General features: G+C 37.6%; 1 protein-coding gene and 1 long non-coding RNA gene across 3 annotated transcripts; one reads left to right on the top strand and one right to left on the bottom strand.

Annotated features, from left to right (window-relative positions):
* The first annotated feature begins 6,197 nt into the window (after positions 1-6,197).
* On the top strand, positions 6,198-23,470 carry LOC122754426. Of its 2 annotated transcripts, none has more exons than XR_006356366.1 (3): positions 6,198-6,329; positions 21,805-22,100; positions 22,342-23,470. It is a non-coding gene; the product is annotated as an uncharacterized LOC122754426 (long non-coding RNA). The 2 variants fall into 2 exon arrangements; XR_006356365.1 differs by lacking the exon at positions 6,198-6,329 and adding an exon at positions 8,360-8,509.
* Positions 8,011-9,455, bottom strand: LOC122754423 (trace amine-associated receptor 6-like). The gene is made up of 2 exons (XM_044002826.1): positions 9,385-9,455; positions 8,011-9,125 (listed from the first exon to the last, which is right to left on the bottom strand). The coding sequence occupies exon 2, from the start codon at positions 9,064-9,066 to the stop codon at positions 8,011-8,013; it is 1,056 nt and encodes a 351-aa protein (XP_043858761.1). The 5' UTR covers positions 9,067-9,125; positions 9,385-9,455.
* Positions 23,471-24,911: the final 1,441 nt, after the last annotated feature.

Genomic DNA, 24,911 nt, shown 5'->3' with positions numbered 1-24,911 from the left:
CTACCTTATGATCTACAAGAGTGAACTTTGTCTTATTTTGCATTAGTGTTCCAGGATCTCTGGCTCCCCACACCACAATTCAGGGTGTTTTTCTATCTCTGGCTCTGGGTATATAAAAATTCCTTGTTATGAAGCAAAATGATTGTCCAAGCTCCTTCAACACTCCAATCCTCAAGCAAAAAAATTATTAGCCAGATATATAGTAATTGAAGGTAAATCCTCAAGATACAGTAAAGCTGCTTCTGCATAAGGATGGGATTTTATGAATCAAGAACATGAGAGACCTTTAATTTTTAGAGGACTCCCTCTGAGCCACTCCTTTATCAGCCTTCAAAGCAGAAGCCAGCATAAACTGAGTGGTAATTTTATGTCTTGGGGAGGAAAATCATTATAATAACTCTACTCAAACACTTCTAATGCTCCAAGAAATAGTAGACATGATCTCCCCCTAGTCACATGAAAGAAAGCAAAGTAAAGTACCAAGGAGGGAATTTATGCTGGTTTCTACTCAAGGCCTGAAGGATAGACACCTCCAAATGGAGGTAGATCCCCCACAAGAAGCAATAGACTGGGGCTGGGTCATCTCTAGTCATCTTGGTCTTCATTTTGCCACTCTACTCCTATGAATCTGGAGGAGAGAGGGAGACTGATGACTTTGAGCAGCTCTGCTTCATTCAAATCCAATCCACTAGCAAGTCAAGACATCACCCTTGTGATATCATTGGTCCTCTTTGAGGACGAAGGACAAATAACAGACTGGCACTGTCCAGGTGACTATATAAAGAGAACAGCAAATGAAAAAATTAAGCCGGTTGAAAACAAGCAGTTTCCTGCCTAGGGATCCAGATCTCTGGGTCCTTTGGCAGAGATATCCCTGCTTTTGTCTCACCTCTACTTGAGAGAAGCAGGTGCAGGTTTTGTCCAGATTAGGCTACATTTTCTCAGGATTTTGCCACCATGTATCTGAGCAAGAGGTTACCTTTCTCTTTTCCCCCCTTTCATCTCCCTTTCATGTTCCATCTTCCCTTATCAAAATATAAGCTCCTTGAGGGAAGAGACTGTTTGCATTTTTTTTATTTGTTTTTATTTGTATTTTCAGTGCTTAACACAAGCAAATGCTTAATAAATGCTTGTTATCTTGACTTGACTTGAGGAGAGCTGAGGAGGAAAGGAAGTATTCTGAAAGGAAAGGGTATTCTGAAAATGGGCCTGCATGTATGACTACACTGATCCAAAGAGTAAAGCTTCTGGAAACTAAGCTGGGACCACCTTCAGACCTAAAGATTCCTGAGAGCAGGAACCCAGGCCAGGAAACCCACCTCCTTAATCTGAAAACACTGAGTCATCCCTGAGCCCAATTTTAACACCAATAAAAAGAATATCCAGAGAGCGAGTGATTGAGAATACAAGAAAAAATCTGAAACACCAAAGTTATAAATATTAAGAGGAAAAAAAACCCAACCCAAAACACAATCAGATAAAAATCCAAAAGAAAAATGAGGAAAATTAGAAAGAAGAATCAATTAGTAAATGTTACTAGTGAGTCCTGTAGACCCACCAGAGGTAATGGTTCAATAAGAGTAAATCTCTGAATGTTTAAAGGGGGATTTAAACTCATAAAGATATTAGGAATGAACTTAGGTAAAAAAATGAAAACTTTCAATTTAGAAGATAGGGGACTAGGGGCGGCTAGGTGGCGCAGTGGATGGAGCACCGGCCCTGGAGTCAGGAGTGCCTGGGTTCGGGTCCGGCTTCAGACACTTAACACTTACTAGCTGTGTGACCCTGAGCAAGTCACTTAACCCCAATTGCCTCACTAAAAAAAAAAAAAAAAAAAGAAGATAGGGGACTACATCTACAATTATAAAATGGAATTCACGGACTAAGAAAAATTGAACCCATGATTGCAGTGTCTCTAAGAAAGCAAAAGAAAGAATAACATACTTAGAAGAAAAACCTTACAAGGTAGAGGGAGTTTTGGCAGAAGAGAAACAAAAGAGATAAAATGTTGAAATAATACCTGAATTCCTTATAATGCAAAGCAATTAACTTTGAAAACAGGACATAGAGAATTAACATGATTCTTTCTCAGAAAAGCAGGATGAATAAAAAAAAATCCTGAATACTAGAACACAAGAATGAATACCATTACAAGAAAACCGTATGAAACTTCTGCATGAAGACAACAAAACATCAGTTGAGAGAGTCCACAGATATCTACCAGGAAAAATACAACAACATAAATTCAAATTCCAAGATACAGGGTAGTAATATTTGATAATTTCAATGATGAAAAATAATTTTTTTTCAAGTAGCCAAAAGAAAGACTTTTAGGTGGAAGAAAGACAATTTAAATAACACAGGATTATTCGGTAGTTACAAGAAATTAGAGAAAGGAATGGAGTGATAGATTAAAGAAATGGCATTCAAGCTGCACCCTAAAAGAAAATATTGTGTAACCTGAATCTAAAAGAATATGAAAAAACAATGGATGTTCAGTAAAAAAGAGCATTCCAGGGGGCAGCTAGGTGGTGCAGTGGATAGAGCAACAGCTTTGGAGTCAGGAGGACCTGAGTTCAAATCTGGCCTCAGACACTTGACTCTTACTAGCTGTGTGACCTTGGGCAAGTCACTTAACCCCAATTGCCTCACTAAAAAAAAAAAAAGAGTATTCCAGATTAGTTGAACTATTCCTGCAAAAGAAAAACAAAACCCAATTTATAGATGAGAAGATTATTTGGCCTATAATCACTGAAAACAGGATCACAAGAGAGGTTTAAAAAATACAACCATGAAGAATATACTAAATAATAAAAGCAATTATCACATTTTATAAATTACTTTTATGTAAAATGTAGATAGATTGAGCTTTAGGAAGAAAGAAAGAACAGAGACCATCAAAGGATTGACAAAAGAACCTAAGGGGCTAAAGATATCAGAAAAATTTAAAGATGCCAGAGAAGCAAAGTTGGAAAAGTTGAACTAATTTGCCATAAACTAACTTTCATCATGTGTTGTGTAAACCTAATATTTGTTTGTGGGGGGAAAGAACAGGAGATTGCATTAACAGGTGGTAGGAGACAAAAGAAGTGGGTAGTACACATTGTTAGGCAAGGTGAACCCATTTGAAGATTATTTTTGAAATAAGAGTTTATTGAAAAAAGAAAAAAATACGAGCTACCAGAGAATATGCATATGGGTAACCTGTGAGAGTCTACAAGAGAAATATACAACAGCACTCTTTTTATACAGAGAACAGAGCAGTTTTATTGATATCTAAAAATAACGTGTGTAATATAACTATTTCTCTGAACATATTTCAATTACAACTATTTCTCTGAACTTGTTTCAATACAACCTTTTGTCTGAATCATTATCTCATTATTTTTTATTAGTAAGTTTATTGTGACCTAGGGGCGACAATAGCATTGGCAGAACAATTGGTTTGGATTGGTTCTGATACGTACACCTGTTCTTGGCAGGAGCTTCTTCTTGTTGTTTGTCCTTTGTCCTCTACCAGGAACTTGACAGATGTCATGACTTGCAATGAATTGGATTTAAGTAAGGAAAAGCTTTATGAAGTCACTAGCCTCACTTTCTCTTCTGGAGCCATCTGGGTCCAGTGGCAGGTTATACATCAGGACAACTAGAGATGACCCTGAATGTTTAAGGCAATTGGGGTTAAGTGACTTGCCCAGGGTCACACAGCTAGTAAATGTCTGAGGTGAGATTTGATCTCAGGTCTTTCTGACTTCAGGGCCAATGCCCTATTGACTGTACCACCTAGCTACCCCTTGGCAGGAGCTAAGGAATTTTAGAATACTACTTCCTAAAACTGTGCTATATCACAGTATAATCCCCTTAAAACTGTGCTAAGTTATAATAATTCACTGATTATACACTTATTACACTTATTCCTTAGTATACCCACTATGCCCAAGGTTGACGAGTGAAGAGATCAGTCCTATTGTCTATTGGTATTAGAATAATATTAATAGGGGCAGCTAGGTGGCACAGTGGATAAAGCACCTGTCCTAGATTCAGAAGGACCTGAGTTCAAATGTGACCTCAGACACTTGATGCTTACTAGCTGTGTGACCCTGGGCAAATCACTTAACCCTCACTGCCCTACAAAAAACAAACAATAAAGAATATTATTAATAGCTGGCATTTATATAATACTTTAATGTTTGAAAAGAGCTTGGCAAACATCTCATTTCATCATCACAACAACCCTAGAAGGCAAGTGCTCTTAGGAACCTCATTTTACAGATGACAACAAGTGGAGAGAAGTTAAGTAGCTTGTCCCAGGTCACACAGCTAGTTAAGTATCTGAGGCTACATTTGAAATCAGCTCTTCCTGATTCCATATCTAGATCTATACACTATACCACCTAGTTGCCTATTTTTCTTACCAAATGCTGAGTGAATGAATGATGGCCTGGTCAAACTGAATCTTTTATTCATTAAGGTATAACTTGTCTATATTCAGTCTATGGCTAAAGTGGTGGGTCGCAAACCACAGCAGAATGAGTAGGGGATTTAAACAATGCTTTTAGAAGAGTGTTAAGATATGTTTTTTGAGCCAGTATTTATGGATTCCAAAGATTTTATGGATGAGTCAAGGATTCCACTTGCATAACTGATCACTCAGCATCTGGCATCATAGCTGAATGTAGCTAAAGGCCTCTAGATGGCACAGTGGATATAAGGTTGGACTTGGAATCAGAAAGACCTGAATTCTAAGTCAGGAAGATCTGAATTCAAATCCTGCCTCAGACAGTGGGCAAGTTACTTAACCTCTCACCTGTTTCCTCATCAGTAAAATGGGGATAATACAGCACTTGCCTCCCAGAGTAGTTGTGCTATTATTCTAACTTGCTCTTAAAATACACTTTTATTAAAAGCAAGATGTGTGCATTCTATTCAGGGGAAAATGTTCTGTAACAAAAGCACTGCCACATAGAAGAGGGACTAGATTTCTTCTGCTTGGATCCAGGGTCATATACTAGAACCAATGGGTGCAAATTAGGAGACACATTTTGGTTCAATACCAGGGTAAGAATAGGTGGTTCAGTGGATAGAAACCCAGATTTGGAATTAGGAAGACCGGAGTTCAAATCCAGTCTCAGACACTTAATATCTTTGTACCCCATGACAAGTCACTTAGCCTTTATTTGCCTGAGTTTCCTTATCTATAAGATGAGGATAATAATAGAAATTACCTTCCAGGGTTGTTAGGAGGATAAAATGTATACATATGTAAAGTATGTTATAAGCCTTAAAGTGCTGCATAAATCCTAGCTAGAGTAGAGAAGAATACTGGTTCTGGAGGTAGGAAGACCTGAGTTCAAATATAGCCTCAGATGCTTACTAACTGTGTGACCCTAGGCAAGTCAGTGAACCTCCTTTCAGCCTCAGTCTCCTTATCTCTAAAATGGGGATAATGATAGCACCTACTCCTTAGCCTTGTCACAAAGATCAAATGAGATAATATTTGTGAAGTGCTTTGCAAAGTTTAAACTACTATACAAATCCTCACTATAAGATATAAGGCAGAACTTTCTAACTATCAGAACCAAAAGTGAACTAGACTTCCTCCAGAGGCACAGTTCCTAGACACAGGAAACATTTAAGCAAAGGTCAATGACTGATTTTATAGGATCTTATAAATGGAGTCATTGACCAAGGCAGGCAGCATAATACAGTGAAATGAATAATAGCTTTGACATTAGAAAACCTGTGTTCAATTCTGCCTGCCATTTTTATCCATAAGACCTTGGAAAAGTCACTTGCCATTGCTACATCTCGAAGTTGTTTAATATTGTCTTTTATTCAGACAATGAGGGCTATAAGAGGCAAGATGATTGATTCCTAAAGACATTAAGCAGAGGTTAGGGGAGGTATCAGGTGGGATTTCAGTTGAACCTGAAATTCAAGGTAGGACTTGATGTATAAAGGCATGGAAAGACTACCTTGAACGAAAGGAAAGGCATGAGATAAGAATGTATATGGTGTTTCAGGAACATATTAGACATTCAGTTTAATGGTAGAGAAGGTTTATTTTGGGGAGCAGTGGGAAAACTGGAGACAGTTAATGCTCAGATTGTGGAAGGCCTTGAATGTCTATCTAGTATGCTAGTCATATAATAATTTCTTTGTTAATTTTTCACAGGTTCATAGATTTAGAGCTGAAAGGGACCTTAATTGTCACCTGGCTCAATCCTCATGTTTTAGAGATGAAGGAAATGAAGCCCAGAAAAGGTCAAGTGATTTTTTTTTTCAAGATGACAAAGATAGCAAGTGACAGAGCCAGGATTCAAACTCAGGTTTGTGGACTCTATGTTTAGCCCTCTTTCCACTGTTCCTCCTTTTTATTGCCACCTAGATTGTACATTTGCTGAGAATGGAGACAATTCCCTATAATTATTTGCATCCTCCATTGTGTCTACTACCTAATCCAGGAAAATCTAATACTTATTGCCTGAGTTTATTAAATGATTTCTAATTCCTACTATAAAACAATAAAAGTGATGTAATAAGATAAATACTGACTGAGAGTTAACTGAAACAAGTATCTCAGAATGCAGTTGCAAATTATTTTTATTATATGAAAAGGGAGGACTCTAGAAATACATTTAAATGCAATTTTGACTAAATAAGCTAAATAAAGGGATTAAGGACTCATCAATAACAAATATGTCAAGTAATTGATAATCCACACTTCAACGATGTGAGGTGAGAAGACATTTACCTATTGAGTGACTGAAATGACCAAAAAAAAAAAAATTACACATCTTGAAAATATCCCATATATATGATTCCTGATTTCTGTCCTGGATTTGTTTTTTATTTTACTTTAACCATTTCCCCCAAATACCTATTATTGCTTATACTAATGGCAAATATTGAATGATTTTATTCTAAAAAAAAGACATTGAACAGGTCACATAAGAAGGATGACAAAAAAAAAATAGATGAGATCTATAACTCAGACAGAATGCCATAGGTCTACATGTAGTTGATGTAAAGGGAGGTCTGGTGGGATAGCCTGAACAGTGGTCCAGTTGTTCAGGCAGAAACTGACACAGAGCAAGGACACCAGAGAGTGAAAACTAGCTACCCAAAGACTTAGCCTGAGGAAGAATAGACAGTGCTATAATACTTCATAAATAATAGGGGATGAGGAGGAAAAGTCAGAAAAAGAGTGAAGGGTGTTGGGGTGGATAGAAGGAAAACATAGCTTAGGGTTTCACACCAGAAAAAGAATCAGTCAATTGATGGGTGCCATCTAAGCTCCAGGTATGCTAGGTACCAGGAATACAAGTCCAAAAAATCAAGAAAATCCTTGGACTCAAGTTGTTCTGTTCTAGGGATGGGGTGGTGGTAGTGATAGTGGTGGGATACACAATGTTCAAAGGTAAATAAATACAAAATACATACATATATGTGTATATTTATATAATGCATATACACACATATGTGTATATCTTGTATTTATTTATCTATATGTGTATATATTTTATATATATATTTACATATAATAAAAAATATGAGGATGCACTGGCACTAACAGCCAGGAGATTCAACAATGATTATTCTTGAGCTGAAGCTGTGACAGGCAGTGGTAGGAATTCCAAGATACAGAGTTAAGGAGGAAATCCCAAAAGCAAGGAGAGGGATTTCTGTGTAAGTAAAACAACAAGTAGTCCACCTTGACTGGACAGACTGTGTGAAACAAAAAATCGGTAGACTGGAGGAAGAAAATGAGTCCCCAAGATAAATCTTTGTAGAGAATATGAGGCCCTTAGTTAATCCTGCATAATTTAGGTAAGCAAAAGCTTTCTCAGGAAATCCACACATTCAAAGGCTCTGAGAAGCCTTACAGTTGACCTGTGTAATTGAAAATTATTTCTTTTTTCCTCTTTTATATGTTTCTCTCTGTAATTATGTACCAATTGTCCATATATTCAGGAATTGGGAATACATAAGAATATATTATAAAATTCCTCATTCTAATCCTTTGCCTTGCTCAGAGAATAAATTTGTGGTTGAAGAGCTATCTTCTAAGATTTTCCCAGTTACAATCAATTTTATGGCTTTCCTAAACCATGGATAGAAGAAAGCATAAATCAAGGGGTTCATGGCTGAGTTATAATAACCAAACCAACAAAGGATTTCATAAATATAGGCAGGGGTGATGAAGCCTATGAATGTATCAATCAACGCATCAATAGAATAGGGTAACCATGAAATCAGAAATGCAATCACTGCAATACCCAGTGTTTTGGCTGCTTTTCTCTCCCTCTTGGACACTCTGGCTTTGTAACTTTCTGAAGATGAAGATTCCCCTTTGTTGCTTGTATTTTCAATCTTTCTAGCTTGGATTTTAGCTACAAGAAAAATCTTACAGTAAAGGATGATCATGACCAGAGTGGGGATGAAGAACAACAGAAAATCTACTAGCACCCAATTTTGATTCACATAAACCTGACAAGTCCCTACACAGGTGAGGGCACTTATTAATTCCTCCAATCCATCATCATTGGCACCTGTGTAGAAAACAGAACCACTATAAGTAATGGGGATAATCCAGGAGAGAGCAATACACAGCCCAGAAACATTCACTGTGAACTTGGTTGGATAGATCAGAGGGTCAGTGACAGCAATATATCTATCAATGGAGATGAAGCATAAATGAAAGAGGGAAGCATAACAAAATGCTATATCAACACAGCTATGAAATGTACAGAAAGTCTCCCCAAAGTACCAGCAACTCTCCACCGACCTCACCATGCTGAAGGGCATCACAGTGGCTCCCACCAAAAAGTCAGCACAAGCCAAGGAGGCAATGAGAAAATTGGCTGGAGAGTGCAGCTGCTTGAAGTGAAAGATAGAAATCATTACCAGAAGGTTTCCAAATACTGCAAGCACAGCCCCAGAGCCAAACACCACATAGAGGATCACTCGGGATCCCTGGGAATAGGGATTTTTAATACAGGATCCATTTACATTTTGAAAGCATAACTGGACAGCTGCAGGCTGGAATTCAGAGCTGCTACTCATGATTCTTCTTTTAGAAACTTGGAGTATCTGTGCTCTTGATTGTTAAATTCTTAATTCTCCTACAAAAAGACATGTTCCGTGTAAATAAATAAAATGATTTGGATTAAATTTATGCCCCCCAATTCTCCCTATTACTTCACTTTGAAGGCATTATGATCCTTTCCTGTTTTATCTATAAACTCCAAATTATTATGTATAATCACAAGATGAACCTATGACTGTATTTTCAGGGTTTTCAGTAAATAAATGAGCACCAAGTAAATCATTAACTTTAAGTACATGTACTTTGAAAGTGTATAAGCAGTGGAAATTCCATACCTGCTCTTCTGGTAACATTTCCTCCTGATCTTCTGTTCTGTTCCTGGAACAGCTTCTCTTTGTCAAAAGCTGGGAAATAGGACGTGATTATGCCGCTGCTGACTCACCTTTTATTCGACTTGCCTCCTGATGTTGTCAGGTTAGATTAATGCCCAAAGCACACTTTACTTTCAGGAAGTTTGCCAAAGAAATCTCGTCTACTGAAAACCCTTAAGATAGAATCCCTGTAGTGTAAGGTGTGAACTGAGAGGATAAACTTTTTTTTTTCAGGAATCATTACCAAGGAAAATTTCCTACAGAGCTACAGTTTGTATTCCAGTAACATACACACATCTATATGTATATGCATAGGCATATATGCATATATGCAGGCATATAACAATTCAAGAAACATGTATATAATTACATACATGTGTGTGCACATGTATGCACATATGCAGACCAAAATAAGTTACCAGGTTGTTACCCAGTTTATGGATGCCAATGTACTTAAAGTTCTATCACTTTTATACATGTTATCTAAATACATGTTACTGTACATGCACACACACAATGCAGTATAACAATGTGTGTGTGCATGCTTATATGCACATATGTAAAATGACCAAGCCTATTCATTACACAGTATGTGTTGTACACATGTACACTTACATGCACATATGTTTGTGTTTATATGCATGTGTGTACATACATATATAATATATGCACATGTATTGTGTTCATATGGAAGAATAGAGGATAGAGAGCCAGTCTCAGACTCATGAAAACCTTGGTTTATACTTGCTATATGACACCTTATGTCACTTTACTTAGTGCCCTAGCAACTCTCCAACTCCAAGTTGAAAAGCAGGTACTTATCTATATTGGTAGATGGAATTTGCTACATCAATGAAATCAAAGGTCTGGCCAAAAAAAATCCACAAAAACAAAACCCAAACCCAACCCTTGTGTGCCTATATTAATACTTCTTATATTAAAATTGATCTATAACCACAAATCCAACCAAAAATTTGGAAACTTTCTGTCTAATATCTTGTGATGATTAAAAAATTCTGAGACCAAATGTCTGGGTAAATTAAAATCAGTTTTATTAAGAACATCTAGAAAGTAGTCAGCAAAAGCAAGCACATTCTTCCCTCTGTAGCCAAAGAGACTACATGGCTACTTCTTTAGGGTTTTATGCCTTTTAGATAAGAACCAGCATTCAAATCTAAGTGGTTAATGTGATGGGAGATGGGATACGTATGTATGTATGTATGTATGTATATTTGGTGAGACAATTGGGGTTAAGTGATTTGCCCAGGGTCACACTAGTAAGTGTTAAGTGTCTGAGACTGGATTTGAACTCAGGTCCTCCTGAATCCAGAGCCAGTGCTCTATCCACTGTGCCACCTAGCTGCCCCAAGATGGGTTATATTTAAGTGGAGATCTTGGGGTATGTGATTGTGTCACTCAAATCTTGATCAAAGAAGCATCAATTTCCACATTACCTGTCTTGATAATAGGGAGAATCAATACTTCCCCAGACCTGTCTGCCCCAACCCAATGAGCAGGAATATACCGATCAGCCTAAACTTTAGAATTTCTTTTACTGTCTGATTAGAGCTTGACTTGGGGAAATAACTAAGAGAAATTGTCCACACTGGTTCATTTCTGAATGAGGAAGTAGAAAGGTGGAAAAACTTTGATCCTAATATAATAATCAGTTATTAAATATAAGAAAGAAATATTCATTTCTCACATCCAGCACTTAGCACAGTACCTGGAGTTTAATAAAAACTTGCTGATTGACTGCCAAAATCAAGTATTCAACAAATTGCTCATTAAACAGGAACAAAAATTCTAGCAGAATCCTACTTGTCAGTGGTTCTTGATGCTTCTCTCCATATGTTGGCCTCTTGAGCAACTATATTTAACTAAGACAAGTCAATCCTTTTGTACACAAACAGAAAGTTGTAATCCATAAAAAGTATATGAGCAAGGGGGGGTGGTGGAAAGAGAGAGAGAGAGAGAGAGAGAGACAGAGACAGAGATGGGGAGGTGGGGGAGAGATGTTCACTGGAGGTAAAATGGATTATTTTGATTATAAAAATTTAAAAGTTTTTGCACAAACAAAACCAATGCTGCTAAAATTAGAAGAAAATTAGGGGAGGCAGAGCCAAGATGGCGGAGGAAAGACATTAAACCCACAGGGCTCCTGATACAGTAACCCCAAAAATAGCAATAAAAGAACCCTTGGGGCAGAAAAATACACAAAAATATGGGCTGAGAGTTTTCTCCAGCTATAGATAGATTTCAGGGGGCCGTGCTGGGCCACCAATAAAGCCTAACCCTGCAATTGGGCCAATACACCAGATACCCACCAGAGGAATTTGCCCCAGTGCCTCTGAAGCAGCTGCAGCACCAGCACCAGCATCTTCTACAACCGAGCATGAGGTCAGACTGAACTGCTGGCCCGGGGGGTTGGGGGGGGGTAAGTGCCGGGGTACCAGTGGACTGGGGAGAAGGATTCAACTTTCTCACCCCAGTGGGGAACCAGGAAGAAATCCTGAGTGGCGGGAGACCCAAGTGGGGGAGGGGAACAGGGTTGCAGTCTCATCGGAACCTGAGAACCACACCACAGAAAGCTTTGTTGGTTGGGTGCTTAGTAAATAGGCCTGAGGTTATCTCTGGACCTGAGAACAGGCCAGGTGAGATTAAAGCCTGCCCCTCCTCAACCCAAAACACCTGGGACCCTCTGAAGCTGAGAACAGGAATGGAGCCAAGAAGGTTCTCCCCGCCCGCCCCCCCCCCCCCTCCCCAACCTCCAGTGGAGAGTTTAAAATCAAATGAAAGTGAGGCCAGGCAAGCTGAGAAAAAGCCCAACCATCCCCCAGGCAATGCTGTAGCTTGAACAGTGTGTTCTGGAAGCAGCACCACACTTTTAAGAAAGAGTTAAAAGCCAAGAAATAGTAAGCCAGGATGAGTAGGCAGAGAAAGCAGAAGACCATCGAAAACTTCTTTGGGGTAAGGTAGACCACAATACAACCTCAGAAGAAGAAGATAATAACAGGGTCAAAGCTCCAACACCCAAAGCTTCCAAGAAAAATAGGAACTGGTCTCAGGCCATGGAAGCTCTCAACAGGGACTTTGAAGAGAAAGTAGGAGAAATAGAAAGAAGATGTAGAGAAAAGGAGGAAAGAATGGAAAGGGAAATGAGAGTGATGCAGGAGAGGCATGAGAAAAAAGTCAACAGTTTGAAAAGCCAAATGGAAAAGGAGATTAAAAAACTGTCTGATGAAAATAACTGCCTAAGAATTAGGATTGAACAAATGGAAGCTAGTGACCTTATGAGAAACCAAGACACAGTAAAGCAAATCCAATTGAATGAAAAAATAGAGGGCAATGTGAAATATCTCCTTGGAAAAACAGCTGACCTAGAAAATAAATCTAGGAGAGAGAATTTGAAAATCACTGGACTACCTGAAAACTATGACCAAAACAAAAGCTTAGACACCATCCTCCAAGAGATTGTGAGGGAAAATTGCCCTGATATTCTAGAAGCAGAAGCTAAAATAGAAATTGAAAGAATCCAACAATCACCTCCTGAAAGAGATCCCCAAAGGAAAACCTCCAGGAATATTATAGCCAAATTCCAGAACTCCCAGGTCAAGGAGAAAATACTGCAAGCAGCTAGAAAAAAGGAATTCAAATTCTGTGGAGCTCCAATAAGGATAAAAATGATCTAGCACCTTCTACATTAAAGGACTGAAGGGCATGGAATATGATATTCCAGAAGGCAAAGGAACTGGGACTTCAGCCAAAAATCATGTACCCAGCAAAACTGAGTATAATTTTTCAGAGGCAAAAATGGGATTTCAATGAGAGAGGTCTTTCAAGCATTTGTGATGAAAAGACCTGAACTGAATAGAAAATTTGACTTTCAAATACAAGATCCTGGAGAAGGATAAAAAGGTAAACAGGAAAAAGACTTCATGAGGGATATTAAAAGATCAAATTGTTTACATTCCTACATGGGAAGATAATACTTTGAAATCATAAGAACTATCTCAGTAAGAAATTCAGGGGCAGCTGGGTGGTGCAGTGGATAGAGTGCCAGCCCTGGACTCAGGACAACCTGAGTTCAAATGTGACCTCAGACACTTAACAATTACTAGCTGTGTGACCCTAGGCAGGTCACTTGGCCCCAACTGCCTCACCAAAAAACAAAACAAAACAAAACAAAACAAAAAGTCTTCACAAGAAATTCACAGAAGACAGGGCTGAACTGAATATGAAGGGATGATATCTGTAAAGCATTTATGTTTTGTTCTTTGTAGAGCAGACAGGGTGGGGTGTCTTATGTCTGGGGCTGGATTTGGGCTTGGGGCCTCCTGGGTCCAGGTCTGGTGCTTTGTCCACTGTGCCACCTAACTAATCCATGATGACATCATTAAAATAGGGTTGAGGTGTAGGAGGAATAAACTGGGGGAGGGAGAAGGGGAGAGATGGTCTGGGGAGAGGTAGTTCACATGAAGGAAACAAGAAGAAAGTAGAAGAAGGGGAAGGAGTTGGGGAGTGAGTGAACCTTAATATCATCAGAATTGGCTCAAAGAAGGACTAACATACATACTCAAGTAGGTATAATAATATATTTTTGCCCTGGTGGGGGGGAGGGAGAAAAGAGGTGGGGGGGAAAGAAGGGAAGGAGGAAAGGGCAGATCGGGGGAGAGAGAAGTAAAAAGCAAAACACTTTCAAGGAAGATGAAGATGTTCTGCATTACTGCACCAGTATGACATATTGAATTGCTTGATCTCATAGGGAGGGTTGAGGAGGGAGGGAGGAAGAAAAATTTACAACACAGAAGTAGCTCAGGATCCCTGATCTCATTGGAGTGGGCTCATGGAGGGAATAGCTTTCCTACCCAATTGGGAGGATCAATCTATTTAACCCTGCAGGAAAATAGGAGGGGAAGAGGACAAGGAAGGAAGGGTGAAAAAAGGGAGTGCAGAGTGAGGGAGAGGATAGTCAGAAGTAAAACACCTCTGAAGAGGAATAGGTAAAAAGAAGATAGAGTAAATGTCATGGGAAGGGAGTGGGATAGAGGGAAATAGTTATGATGATTGATTATAATGGCAAAACGTATGGTACCTACTTTGCTGGGCTTTTATGAAGAAAATTCTCTGTCAAGCTTAAGGTACTATATAAAGGTTATGATGAACAGGACACTATCAGGAAAACCTGTTAAGACCTACATGAATGGAAGCAGAGTGAAATGTACTGTATACAAAATAACAGCAATAGTGGGGGATGATCTGCTGGGAAGCATGTGGTTATTTTCAGCAAGGCAATGATCCAATATAACCCTGAAAGACTTATGAAGATTGCAGCCCATCTGCAGAGAAAGAACTGATAGTATCTGAAAACAGATGGAAAGATATTTTAATTTTTTTTTTCATTTCCTCTTTGACAATTGCTTAATCTGAAGTTTTGGTTTTGTTGACTGTTTTCTCTCACAACTAGCTAATATGAGAATTTTTCCATGACTACTCATGTATAACTTATTTTGAATTGATTGAGTTCTTGTGGGTGGAGGGTGGGAATGGAGTGGGGAAGAGAAGTTGGAACACAAAGTTTTTAAAAAATTGATGTTAAAATTTTGTTTTCATATATATTTTGGAAAATAAAATTCTATTAGGAATTTTTAAAAAGAAGAAGAAAATTAGGAAATTGGAGGAGGGGGAGTCTTTGTAGCAAATTTTCTGATAAAGTCTCATTCCTAAAATATAAAGGGAATGAAGTAAAAACTATAAGAATATCATTCCCGAATTCATAAAAGTTCAAAGGATATGAATAGACAGTTTTCTGAGGGAGAAACCAAAGGTATTAATAACTGTATGAAAAATACTCTAAATCACTAATAATCAGAGAAATGTACATTAAAACAAATGAGGCATCAGCTCACACTTATCAGATTGGCTAAGATGACAAAAAAAGGAAAATGACAAGTATTAGAGGGAATATGGGAAAATAGGCATATTAATGCCCTGTTGATGGAGCCATGGACCAGTCTAAGCATTCTAGGAAGAAATTTGGAATTTTGCCTTCCCAAACCTATTAAACTGTGCATACCATTTGACCCAGTAATACCACTACTAGCTCTATATCTCAAAGAAATCAAATAAAGAAGAAAAAAGACTCATGTATACAAAGATATTTAAAGTAGTTTTTACTCTGTACTTTTCCTCTCTTTGGCACTTACCCCATCTTTCCAAAGAATAAAAAGATAGTGAAAGAGAAATGTTTTATTTGCTTTCTCTCTATTGCCACTCTTTTCTTCCCTATGTTCTGGGTCCCCTGGTAGTTTAGACTTAATACTGAAACAAAATAAGAGACTCGGGTGTCATTTAAGAGTTACTAAAATGAAACTTACTGAGGCACAGCAGGAGAAGGGTATTCAACAAGGATAGATATTGTGGATAGCTCTAGTTGATTTAGCTCAATGAAGCTCCCTTGCTTTGGTTGCCCTTCATTTTCCACCATCCAAACATCAGAGAAAGCATCTGGAGTCCTTTTGGATGTTTTGTACGCGGGATGTTTTTGTATTTAGGTACCCTGCTTGATTTCAACTTCCCAGAACAAGATGGCTCTCCCAGGATAAGGTCATTATTTTAAACTTACCACCATGCTGCTAAATCAAGCCTTGATTGACACCACCTCCCTCAGCCTCCTCTCCTCTCCAACAGAGGACTGGTGGTTGGAGAACCAAACTCCTCCCAGTGCCTTCTGGAAACTGAACTTAGTTCATTTCATTTTGAGTCTGTGCTTTACCTCGTTTCAGCAGAAATCTTGTTCAAAGAATAAGATGCCTCTCATCTGGGTAAACTCTGTTGATCTCCCTTCCCTTATCACTTTTCTACTTCCTTTTGTATGTTCTCTCCCCCTTCTTATTGTAATCTCCTTGAGGGCAGGAACTATCTCTTTTTATTAATATTATTCCTAGTGCTTAGCATAGTGCCTGGTACATAGTATTTTCCCTTCCTCAAGCTACCTTCCCACATTGATGTTTGTTTTTTTTTTACCATGACTAATCCCTCACTGATCCTACCATCTCTCTAAAAACTGTTTCCCTTTCGAATTTAATGTATGTCTACAACAAACTTATGTGTGCATACATATATGCAAACATGTCTCTGTGTGCATTCTACCTATCTTTTTGTCCAGATCAGAAGAAAATAAGGTTCATGTGAGGCCCTTTCCTCTTATCCATTCTTCCATGTGGTTATACTTCCTGTTTCTCATGCCTTGATTATGTGAGAGAATTAGCTCCCCCTCTCTTGTTTCCCCTTTCTTCCCTAGTATATTGTCTTTTTTTCTCCCTTTACTTTATTCCCTTAAGAGAAACAAAATAGAGCAAAAGCTGCCTCCAGGATGTCTGTCTGTCTTATTTAACTATCTCTGTGCCCTTGGAAGTCAGTCAGAATTTTAAAGGGAAAATTGTTCCTGCTTTCCCATTAGAATGTAAGAACTTCATAGTCCTATAGCCCTTTCTATCTGCTCAAATCTACTTACTTTTCTTTTTAAAATTTCTTTTTAATTTATGGAATAGAACAAGTATTTCCATAACACAGTATAATAAAAAGATGATTGAACTTGGAACTATTGTGAGTAATTTATTATTCCTTTAAAATTTATAATAATCATGTAAATCTATTTTTTTCCTTTCTTCTTCCTGTCCTACACTAGAGATAGCTACATTAGATACAAATAAGTAAATGTAAAATTATTCTATACAAACTTCTATTTATCAGTTCTTCCTCTGTATGAAGATAGCATCTTTAGATCTCCTTTATAGTAATTTGTCTATTTTTAATAGCCAAATGGCTTGTTTCTCAAAGTCCTTTTTTTTAAATTAATAAAGTATTTTATTTTTTTCCATTACATGTAAAGATAGTTCTCAACTCCTGTTTATACATGCTTTACAATTTCAGATTTTTCTCCCTCCCTCCCCTCCCTCCCCCCTCCCCTAGACAGCAGGTAATCTGATATAGGTTATATATATATATATATATATATATATATGCACACACACACATAAAAACATTAATCTTATTTCTGCATTAGTCATGTTATAAGAGAAAAAATCAGAGCAATGATGAGAAACCTCATAATAGAAAAAAAACAACAGCACCCAAAACAAAAGATATAGTATGGTTCATTCAGCTTCTATACTCCACAGTTCTTTTTTTTTCCCTTGGATTTGGAGATCCTCTTCTATCATGAGTTCCCTGGAACTCTTCTGTGCCATTGCATTGGTGAGAAGAATATAATCCATCACAGTAGATCAACACTCAATGTTGATGATACTGTGTACAATGTTCTTCTGGTTCTGCTCATCTCACTCATCATCAGCCCATTCAAGACCCTCCAGGTTTCTCTGAACTCCTCCTGCTCATCATTTCTTACAGCACAATAGTATTCCATTGTATTCATATACCATAACTTGTCCAGCCATTCCCCAATGGATGGGCACCCCCTCAACTTCCAATTCCTTGCCACCACATAAAGAGCAGCTATAAATATTTTTGTACATGTGGGTCCCTTTCCCCTTTCCATGATTTCTTTGGGAAAAAGACCCAAAAGTGGTATTGCTGGGTCAAAGGGTATGCACAGCTTTATCACCCTTTGGGCATAATTCCAAATTGCTCTCCAGAATGGTTGGATCAGTTCACAGCTCCACCAACAATGTATTAGTGTTCCAATTTTCCCACAGATGCTCCAACATTTATTATTTTCCTTTTTTGTCATTTTAGCCAATCTGATAGGTGTCACGTGGTACCTCAGAGTTGTTTTAATTTGCATCTCTCTAATCATTAGAGATTTAGAGCATTTTTTCATACGGGAATAGATAGCTTTGGTTTCTTCATCAGAAAACTGCCTGTTCATATCCTTCTCAAAGTCCTTCTTAAAACAATATTACTAATACTGTATACAATGTTCTTTTGGTTCTTCTCATTTTATTCTTCATTATTTTATGCAAGCCATTCTATGTTTTTCTAAGAGCTCATCATTTCTTTATATCACAGTAGCATTCCATCACAATAATATACCACAACTTGTTCAAATCTACTCACTTTTATAGGATTCTTTTGACTCCTCTGTTTATATTTAAAAGTCTCTACTCAGCTCTGATCTTTTCCTCAAGAACGTTTGAAAAGTCAGTGAGACTCACACCTTCCCCATGGATGAAGGATTTGAAGGAGAAGGCATCCAAGCATATTTTAAATAATAGCACAGTCAGTTTTGAGAACTACATTGGGTTTTTGTTTTTTGTTTTTTAGTGAGGCAATTGGGGTTAAGTGACTTGCCCAGGGTCACACAGCTAGTAAATGTTAAGTGTCTGAGGCTGGATTTGAACTCAGGTCCTCCTGACTCCAGGACCGGTGCTCTATCCACTGCACCGCCTAGCTGCCCCCGAGAACTACATTGTTGCATACATATATTGCAAAATTACCAAATAAAGTTGCAAACATTCTTTTTAAAACTTTTAATAATTTTTTTCCAGGAAAAGTCTCAGCTATCCTGTGGGAGACTTTGTAGGGAACCAGCTACAAGGTGATTTGATCAGTCTCTCAACACTAGACTTAAGTCTACTGTGTAGATGTCTCTCACTGAATATATTGTGGGCAGTCCCATGCCTGGACTGGAGATTATGAAGTGAATAGATAGATTAACATTTATTGAGTGCATCAATCACATATTTATAAAACATCTATTATATGTCAGGTATTGTATTAAGTCCTGGAACTATAAAGGCAAAAACCAGTCCCTACTCCCAAAGATCTCAGTCTAATGGGGGAGACAACATATAAATATCTATGTATAAATAAGCTATACATAAGATAAATTTTAAATAATCACAGAGGGAAGGCATTAGAATTAAAGGGATTGGGAAAGTCTTCCTATAGAAAGTAGGGAAGTCAAGAGGCCATGAGGAGGGGGGAGAACATTCTGAGCATGGGGGATTGTCAGTGAAAATGCCCAGAGTCAGGAGATAGATGATGTTGTTTGAGGAATAGCGAGGAGGCTAGTGTCACTCAACTGAGGAATATAGAAAGTTTGGAGAGTTAACAATACGAAGACTGGAAAACAGTGGGAAGAAAAGGTTATAAAGGACTTTGAATGCCTAGTGGCAGATTTTGTACTTGATCCTGGAAATGATAGGGAACCACTGTAGTTTATTGAGTAGAAGAGGCAACACAGATCTTTGATTTAGGAAGATCACAAACTGCTGAGAGAAAGACGGACTGAAGTGGAGAGACTTGTGTCAGGCTATTGAAATAGTGTAATTGTGAGGCAATGAGAGCCGGTACCAGGATGGTGGCAGTATCAGAGTAAAGAAGGGGGCATGTGGGAGAGTTGTTAAGAAGGTGAAATTGACAGGCCTTGGAAAGGATTGAATATAGAGGGTGAGAGAGAATGAAGAGCAAAAGATGACACCTAGGCTTTGAATTTGGTTGGATGGGAGGAAGGTGGCACTCTCTACAGTAAGGGGAGACTAGGAAGAGGGGAGGGCTTGGAAGGAAAGATAAGGAGTTTAGTTTTAGATGTGTGGAATTTAAGATATTTACAGAAATACAGAAATTAGATAGAGGAAGGAGCCAAATGTTATATTACTTACAAAGATCAAATGATCATAAATAATTGGAAGGGACCTAACATATTCCAACTCTTTCATTTACAGCTGAGGAAACTGAAGCCCAGAGAAGCTAAACACCTTCCATAAGTTCAGACTTATAAGTTAAGTATGAAAGGCTGTTTTGGAACCCATGTCTTCTGGCTATAGAGCCTGTACTCTTTCTGTTGGATCACTGCCTCTCTCTACTCTTTTTATTTTTCTTTTTGGTGAGGTAATTGGGGTTAAGTGACTTGCCCAGGATCACACAGCTAGTATGTGTCAAGTTTCTGAGGCCGGATTTGAACTCAGGTCCTCCTGAATTCAGGGCTGGTGCTCTATCCACTGTGCCACCTAGCTGCCCCACCTCTCTCTACTCTTAACTTTGTTACTAAATAATTGTGACACTTTAAAGATTTTTTTTAATCAGAGTCAACTACATACAAAGCAGTGGAACTATATGATTACTTTTTAGGGTTTCAGTGTTATGTGTCAGATAAATGATTAAGTTTTATGGAAGTTAAACAATGAAAGTCAAGAATGAGGGAAAAAACAAAAGAGGGGAAAGGAAAACCCAGTTCAGCTTTAGTTCTGACTCATCAGATGGTGTACAGAAATCATCTCAATGTGATTTAGAAATAACTTTCCTTACTTCTACCATGTCAATTAGGATTGAATATCCAGACCATTTATTTATTTATTCATTATTATTTAATAATTTATTCATTTATCCATTCTTTCTTTTGTCTATTTACCTATCATCTCTCTCACCCATCTATCTATCTATCAGTCAATCTATGTATCTATGTATCTATCAATCTATCTATTTATGTATGTATGTATGTATCTATTTATTTATGTATCTTTCTATCTATCTATCTATGTACCTATCTATGGATCTATCAATCTATCTATCTATCTATTTATGTATGTATGTATCTATCTATCTTGCAAGCATTTTAAATCAAGGAATAGAGGAGAAACTAGAATGGATTTTGAAGTTCTAATTCAGGATGATTCAGTGGATACTAAAGGATGGAAGCATCTCCCAAGAGGTGACACAATACCAAGTCAACCAGGACAAGGTTAAGGTAGTCAAAGGATTGTGAAATAGGTTTGGGAAGTAACCTTAGGTGAGAATTGATCATTGATGGATTAAGAAACTAAGGCCCAGGGAGGTTAACTTCAAGGTAGGAAGTAAGGAGGAGATGAAGATTTGAAAGCAGATCATCTATGTATGAAATCAACATCCCTTCTAATATGCTACCTTGAAGAACCTAGAAACCATGTTACCAGTTGGCAAGTATAACATGATTGTTCCCAAGAAAATGGAAGAATTCATCACTATATTTTGGACTGGTTATATCCAGTATGATGTCAATGATATTATGATGAAGGTAAATGCTGGAGTCACAAATGAGAAGAGTAGGCATCTCCAGTCATTCACGAGAGACAAAGTTTAATCACAGGGTGCTCAATATATATACAGAGGGATCAAATGCAGCTGGTCAGTGTGTCCATCCAGTGGAACAAACTCAAACAATGTAACATTAGGACTTTCACAATGATGAATATAGGAACAAAATGTTCTTTACAGGGAATGGCTAGTTTTAACCAAAACACATTGTTCAGTGTGTTCTATTTGATTTATGTGTTTGCTAATTTTTGTATCCTGGCCACAGCCTTGGAGTCGACCCTGAGGTCATTCCTCAGGTCCAGTAATCATGCTATATTTTGTTAACCAATTCCAATCTATCCCCCACAGGTAAATAACCAAAGAGATACACATCTGGACTGATATTAGATTTAAATTTGGGGATGAGCAAAAAGGAAAGATTCTTATGAGCATCCATGGGAGAAGAGGAGAGAAATATTTGTCTTTCTGTATATGATCCTTCTACTGACAAGAGAAATTGGAATTTGAACTGTATTGAGTGAAAAGCTCATTCCACAGAGTCACCAAGCTAGAGATAAGTGGTCATGATAGACAAATGCAATTTTCTTGGAGAAGAATGGGTTGGAAAAGCATTTATTAAGCACTTTTATGGACCAAGCATTTTGGTAAGTACTATATTAATATAAATTTGAAAGATTTCTTGCTATTGCAGAGCTTACTTTCTAACTGGGAGATGAAGTCCATATAAGAAAATTTAATGGCAGAATATATGGAAGGGCCTGGAGTTCCTTAGAGTAGTCAGGGATGATGGCAAGTCCAAGGGGTTCATTGTGGTGTACTGTAGGGATGGTGAGATCTGGGTGAGATTCGAGTGAGTGGATTTCCTTATTATTACTCCTCCCCTAGAAAGACAAGAAAGAGGAAGGACTGGAAAGTAACAATTCTATGAACAAGAGACAAACACTTTGTTTTTTCATGAAGAAGAAGAAGAAGATGTAGACCAGATCCTTGACTGGATGCCATTTTGCAGATCAACTTCACTAGAGAAGGATACAACTCTGTAGAGGAGAGCATAACAGATTTGGATGGAACAGTTCTAGCAGCATTAGTGGCAGGATTGGACCCCAGCCCTTTGAATAGCCTGTCTCTGCAATACATGATTAGTACTGTATTTGATAATGGCAGAGGGAACCATAAGCAGAGTGGTCTGCCCTTTTAGGTAGCAGATAGATTGCCCATGGTTTCTCATTGGGAGCTCAACGGTACTAGGTCCTCATTCTGTTTGGTAAAAGGCTTATATAACAATATTGAACTGGACACTATTTTTCCACAAAAGTCATTTAGAGAGAAAATATGAAAACTAAAAATTTCAATCCACCCCCCCGCCTCTACCCCTTCCCTCCCCGGCCCACTCTGTCTTTCACTTTTACATAAACAAGATAACTCAGTGAGAGCTTAAATAATAATTGCTAACATTTATATAGAACTGTAAGTTTTGCAAAACATTTTACAAATGTTATCCCATTTGATCTTCACAACAATGCTGGTAGAGAGGTATTACTATTATCTCCATTTTATAGATGAGGAAACTGGGGCAAAGGCTAAATAACTTCCCTAGTCACACAGATATTAAGTTTCTGGGGCTGGGTTTAAATTAAAATCTTCTTGATTTCAGGTCCAGGGTTTCATCTGGTGTGCCATCTAGCTGTCTCTCTTTCCTGGATGCCCTTGGGCAGTATTGGAAAGCAGAGTTGGTCAGTCCTTAGAACCAGGCTTAGGAAGGCTCAGTAGCATAACTGAGTTAGACTCTGATGACAAATTGTTCTTAGAAAATATATCTAGCTCCTACAAGAAGTTCCAAGGCTGACATGCATGTGTATCAAATTACAAGCAAGACAAAAATTAGCTCACATTTTGACATACATATTTATTAGGTCCCTTTCTACAAATCACAGTACAAAAAGAATCAGGTTTCCTAATGTGCCTGGTGTACTCTGAAATGGACAAAAACTAGTAAAACTTTTCAATGTTTTAAGATCTTTAATGGAGTGCTTTGTAAAAACAAATACATCCACAACTTGCCTTCATTTAATTTTTACTTTAAAAGGAAAGTAGGAGGCAGCTAGGTGGCACAGTGGATAAAGCACCAGCTCTGGATTCAGGAGGACCTGAGTTCAAATCCAGCCTCAGACACTTGACACTTAGTAGCTGTGTGACCCTGGCCAAGTCACTTAACCCTCATTGCCCTGAAAAAAAAAAGAAAAACAAACCAAAAACCAAAAATAAAACAAAAAACCCAAAAACTATCTTTAAAAAATTATTAAAAAAAGGAAAGTAAAATACCTTGGAATTTCTGAATATATGAGGTATCAAAAATGTGTTATCCTTAATGACTTGATAGCTTTTTTTTTTTGCACAGAAGCTCAATAATGTTTGCATCCTTATTATAATAGCAAACTGAAATATATGCAGATTTTTTGGTTTCATTTACTTTATACTGAATTTAAAAATACAAGATTTTCTATAACAGTAGAATAGGAAAAAAAGATGATTGCAAATGAACCTGCAAATCTATTATGTATAATTTGCTTCCTGTTAAATATATAATAAAGTTATTATGTAACTTTTTTTTTTTCCCTTTCCCCCCCTCCCCTCCACCCTAGAGATGGCAACCATTAGACACAAATATGTGTGTGTATGTGAAATCATTCTATCCATACTTATAGTTATCAATTCTTTCTCTGGATGCAAATAGTGTCTTCCTTCATAGGCCCTTTGTAGTTAATTTGAGTATAATAGTCAAAATGACTTAGCTCTCAAAATTGTCCTTAAAACAATATTGTTGTTACTGTATAAAACATTTTCTTGGTTCTCCTCATTTCACTCTTCACTGAGTGAATAGCAAGTCTATCCATATTTTTGTAAGATCATCAAGCTCATCATTTCTTATAGCATAGTAGTATTCCATCACAATCATATACCACAACTTGTTTAGCCATTCCCCAAATGATGGGCATCCCCACAATTTCCAGTTCCTTGCCACAAGAAGAGCTGCTATAAATATTTTAGAACATAGAGATTGTTGTTGACTAATTGACACAGTGATGGTATTGATGGGTAATTGTTGTTGACTAATTGACACAGTGATGGTATTGATGGGTAAATAGTTTGATAGCTCTTTGACCATAATTTCAGTTTGCTCTCCAAAATGGTTGGATCAGTTCACAGTTCCACCAACAATGAATTAGGGTCCCAATTTTTCCAAATCCCCTCCAGTATTTGTCACTTTCTCCTTCAATAATTTTAGCCAATCTGATAAGTATAAAATGATATCTCAAAGTTGTTTTAATTTGCATTTCTTTAATCAGTGATTTAGAACATTTTTTCACATGACTGTAAATTGTTTTGATTTCTTCATCAGAAAACTTCTCATTCATATTCACTGGCCATTTATCCATTGGGGAAGTGCAGAATTA

This window comes from Dromiciops gliroides, chromosome 4 (genome assembly GCF_019393635.1).
Source record: "Dromiciops gliroides isolate mDroGli1 chromosome 4, mDroGli1.pri, whole genome shotgun sequence".
Lineage (NCBI taxonomy): Eukaryota > Metazoa > Chordata > Mammalia > Microbiotheria > Microbiotheriidae > Dromiciops > Dromiciops gliroides.
This window is presented reverse-complemented; position numbering and strand designations above follow the sequence as displayed.

What these genes read in the sequence shown, in the direction of transcription:
- LOC122754423 (XM_044002826.1), bottom strand. Translation starts at nt 9,066, where the DNA reads ATGAGTAGCAGCTCTGAATTCCAGCCTGCAGCTGTCCAGTTATGCTTT.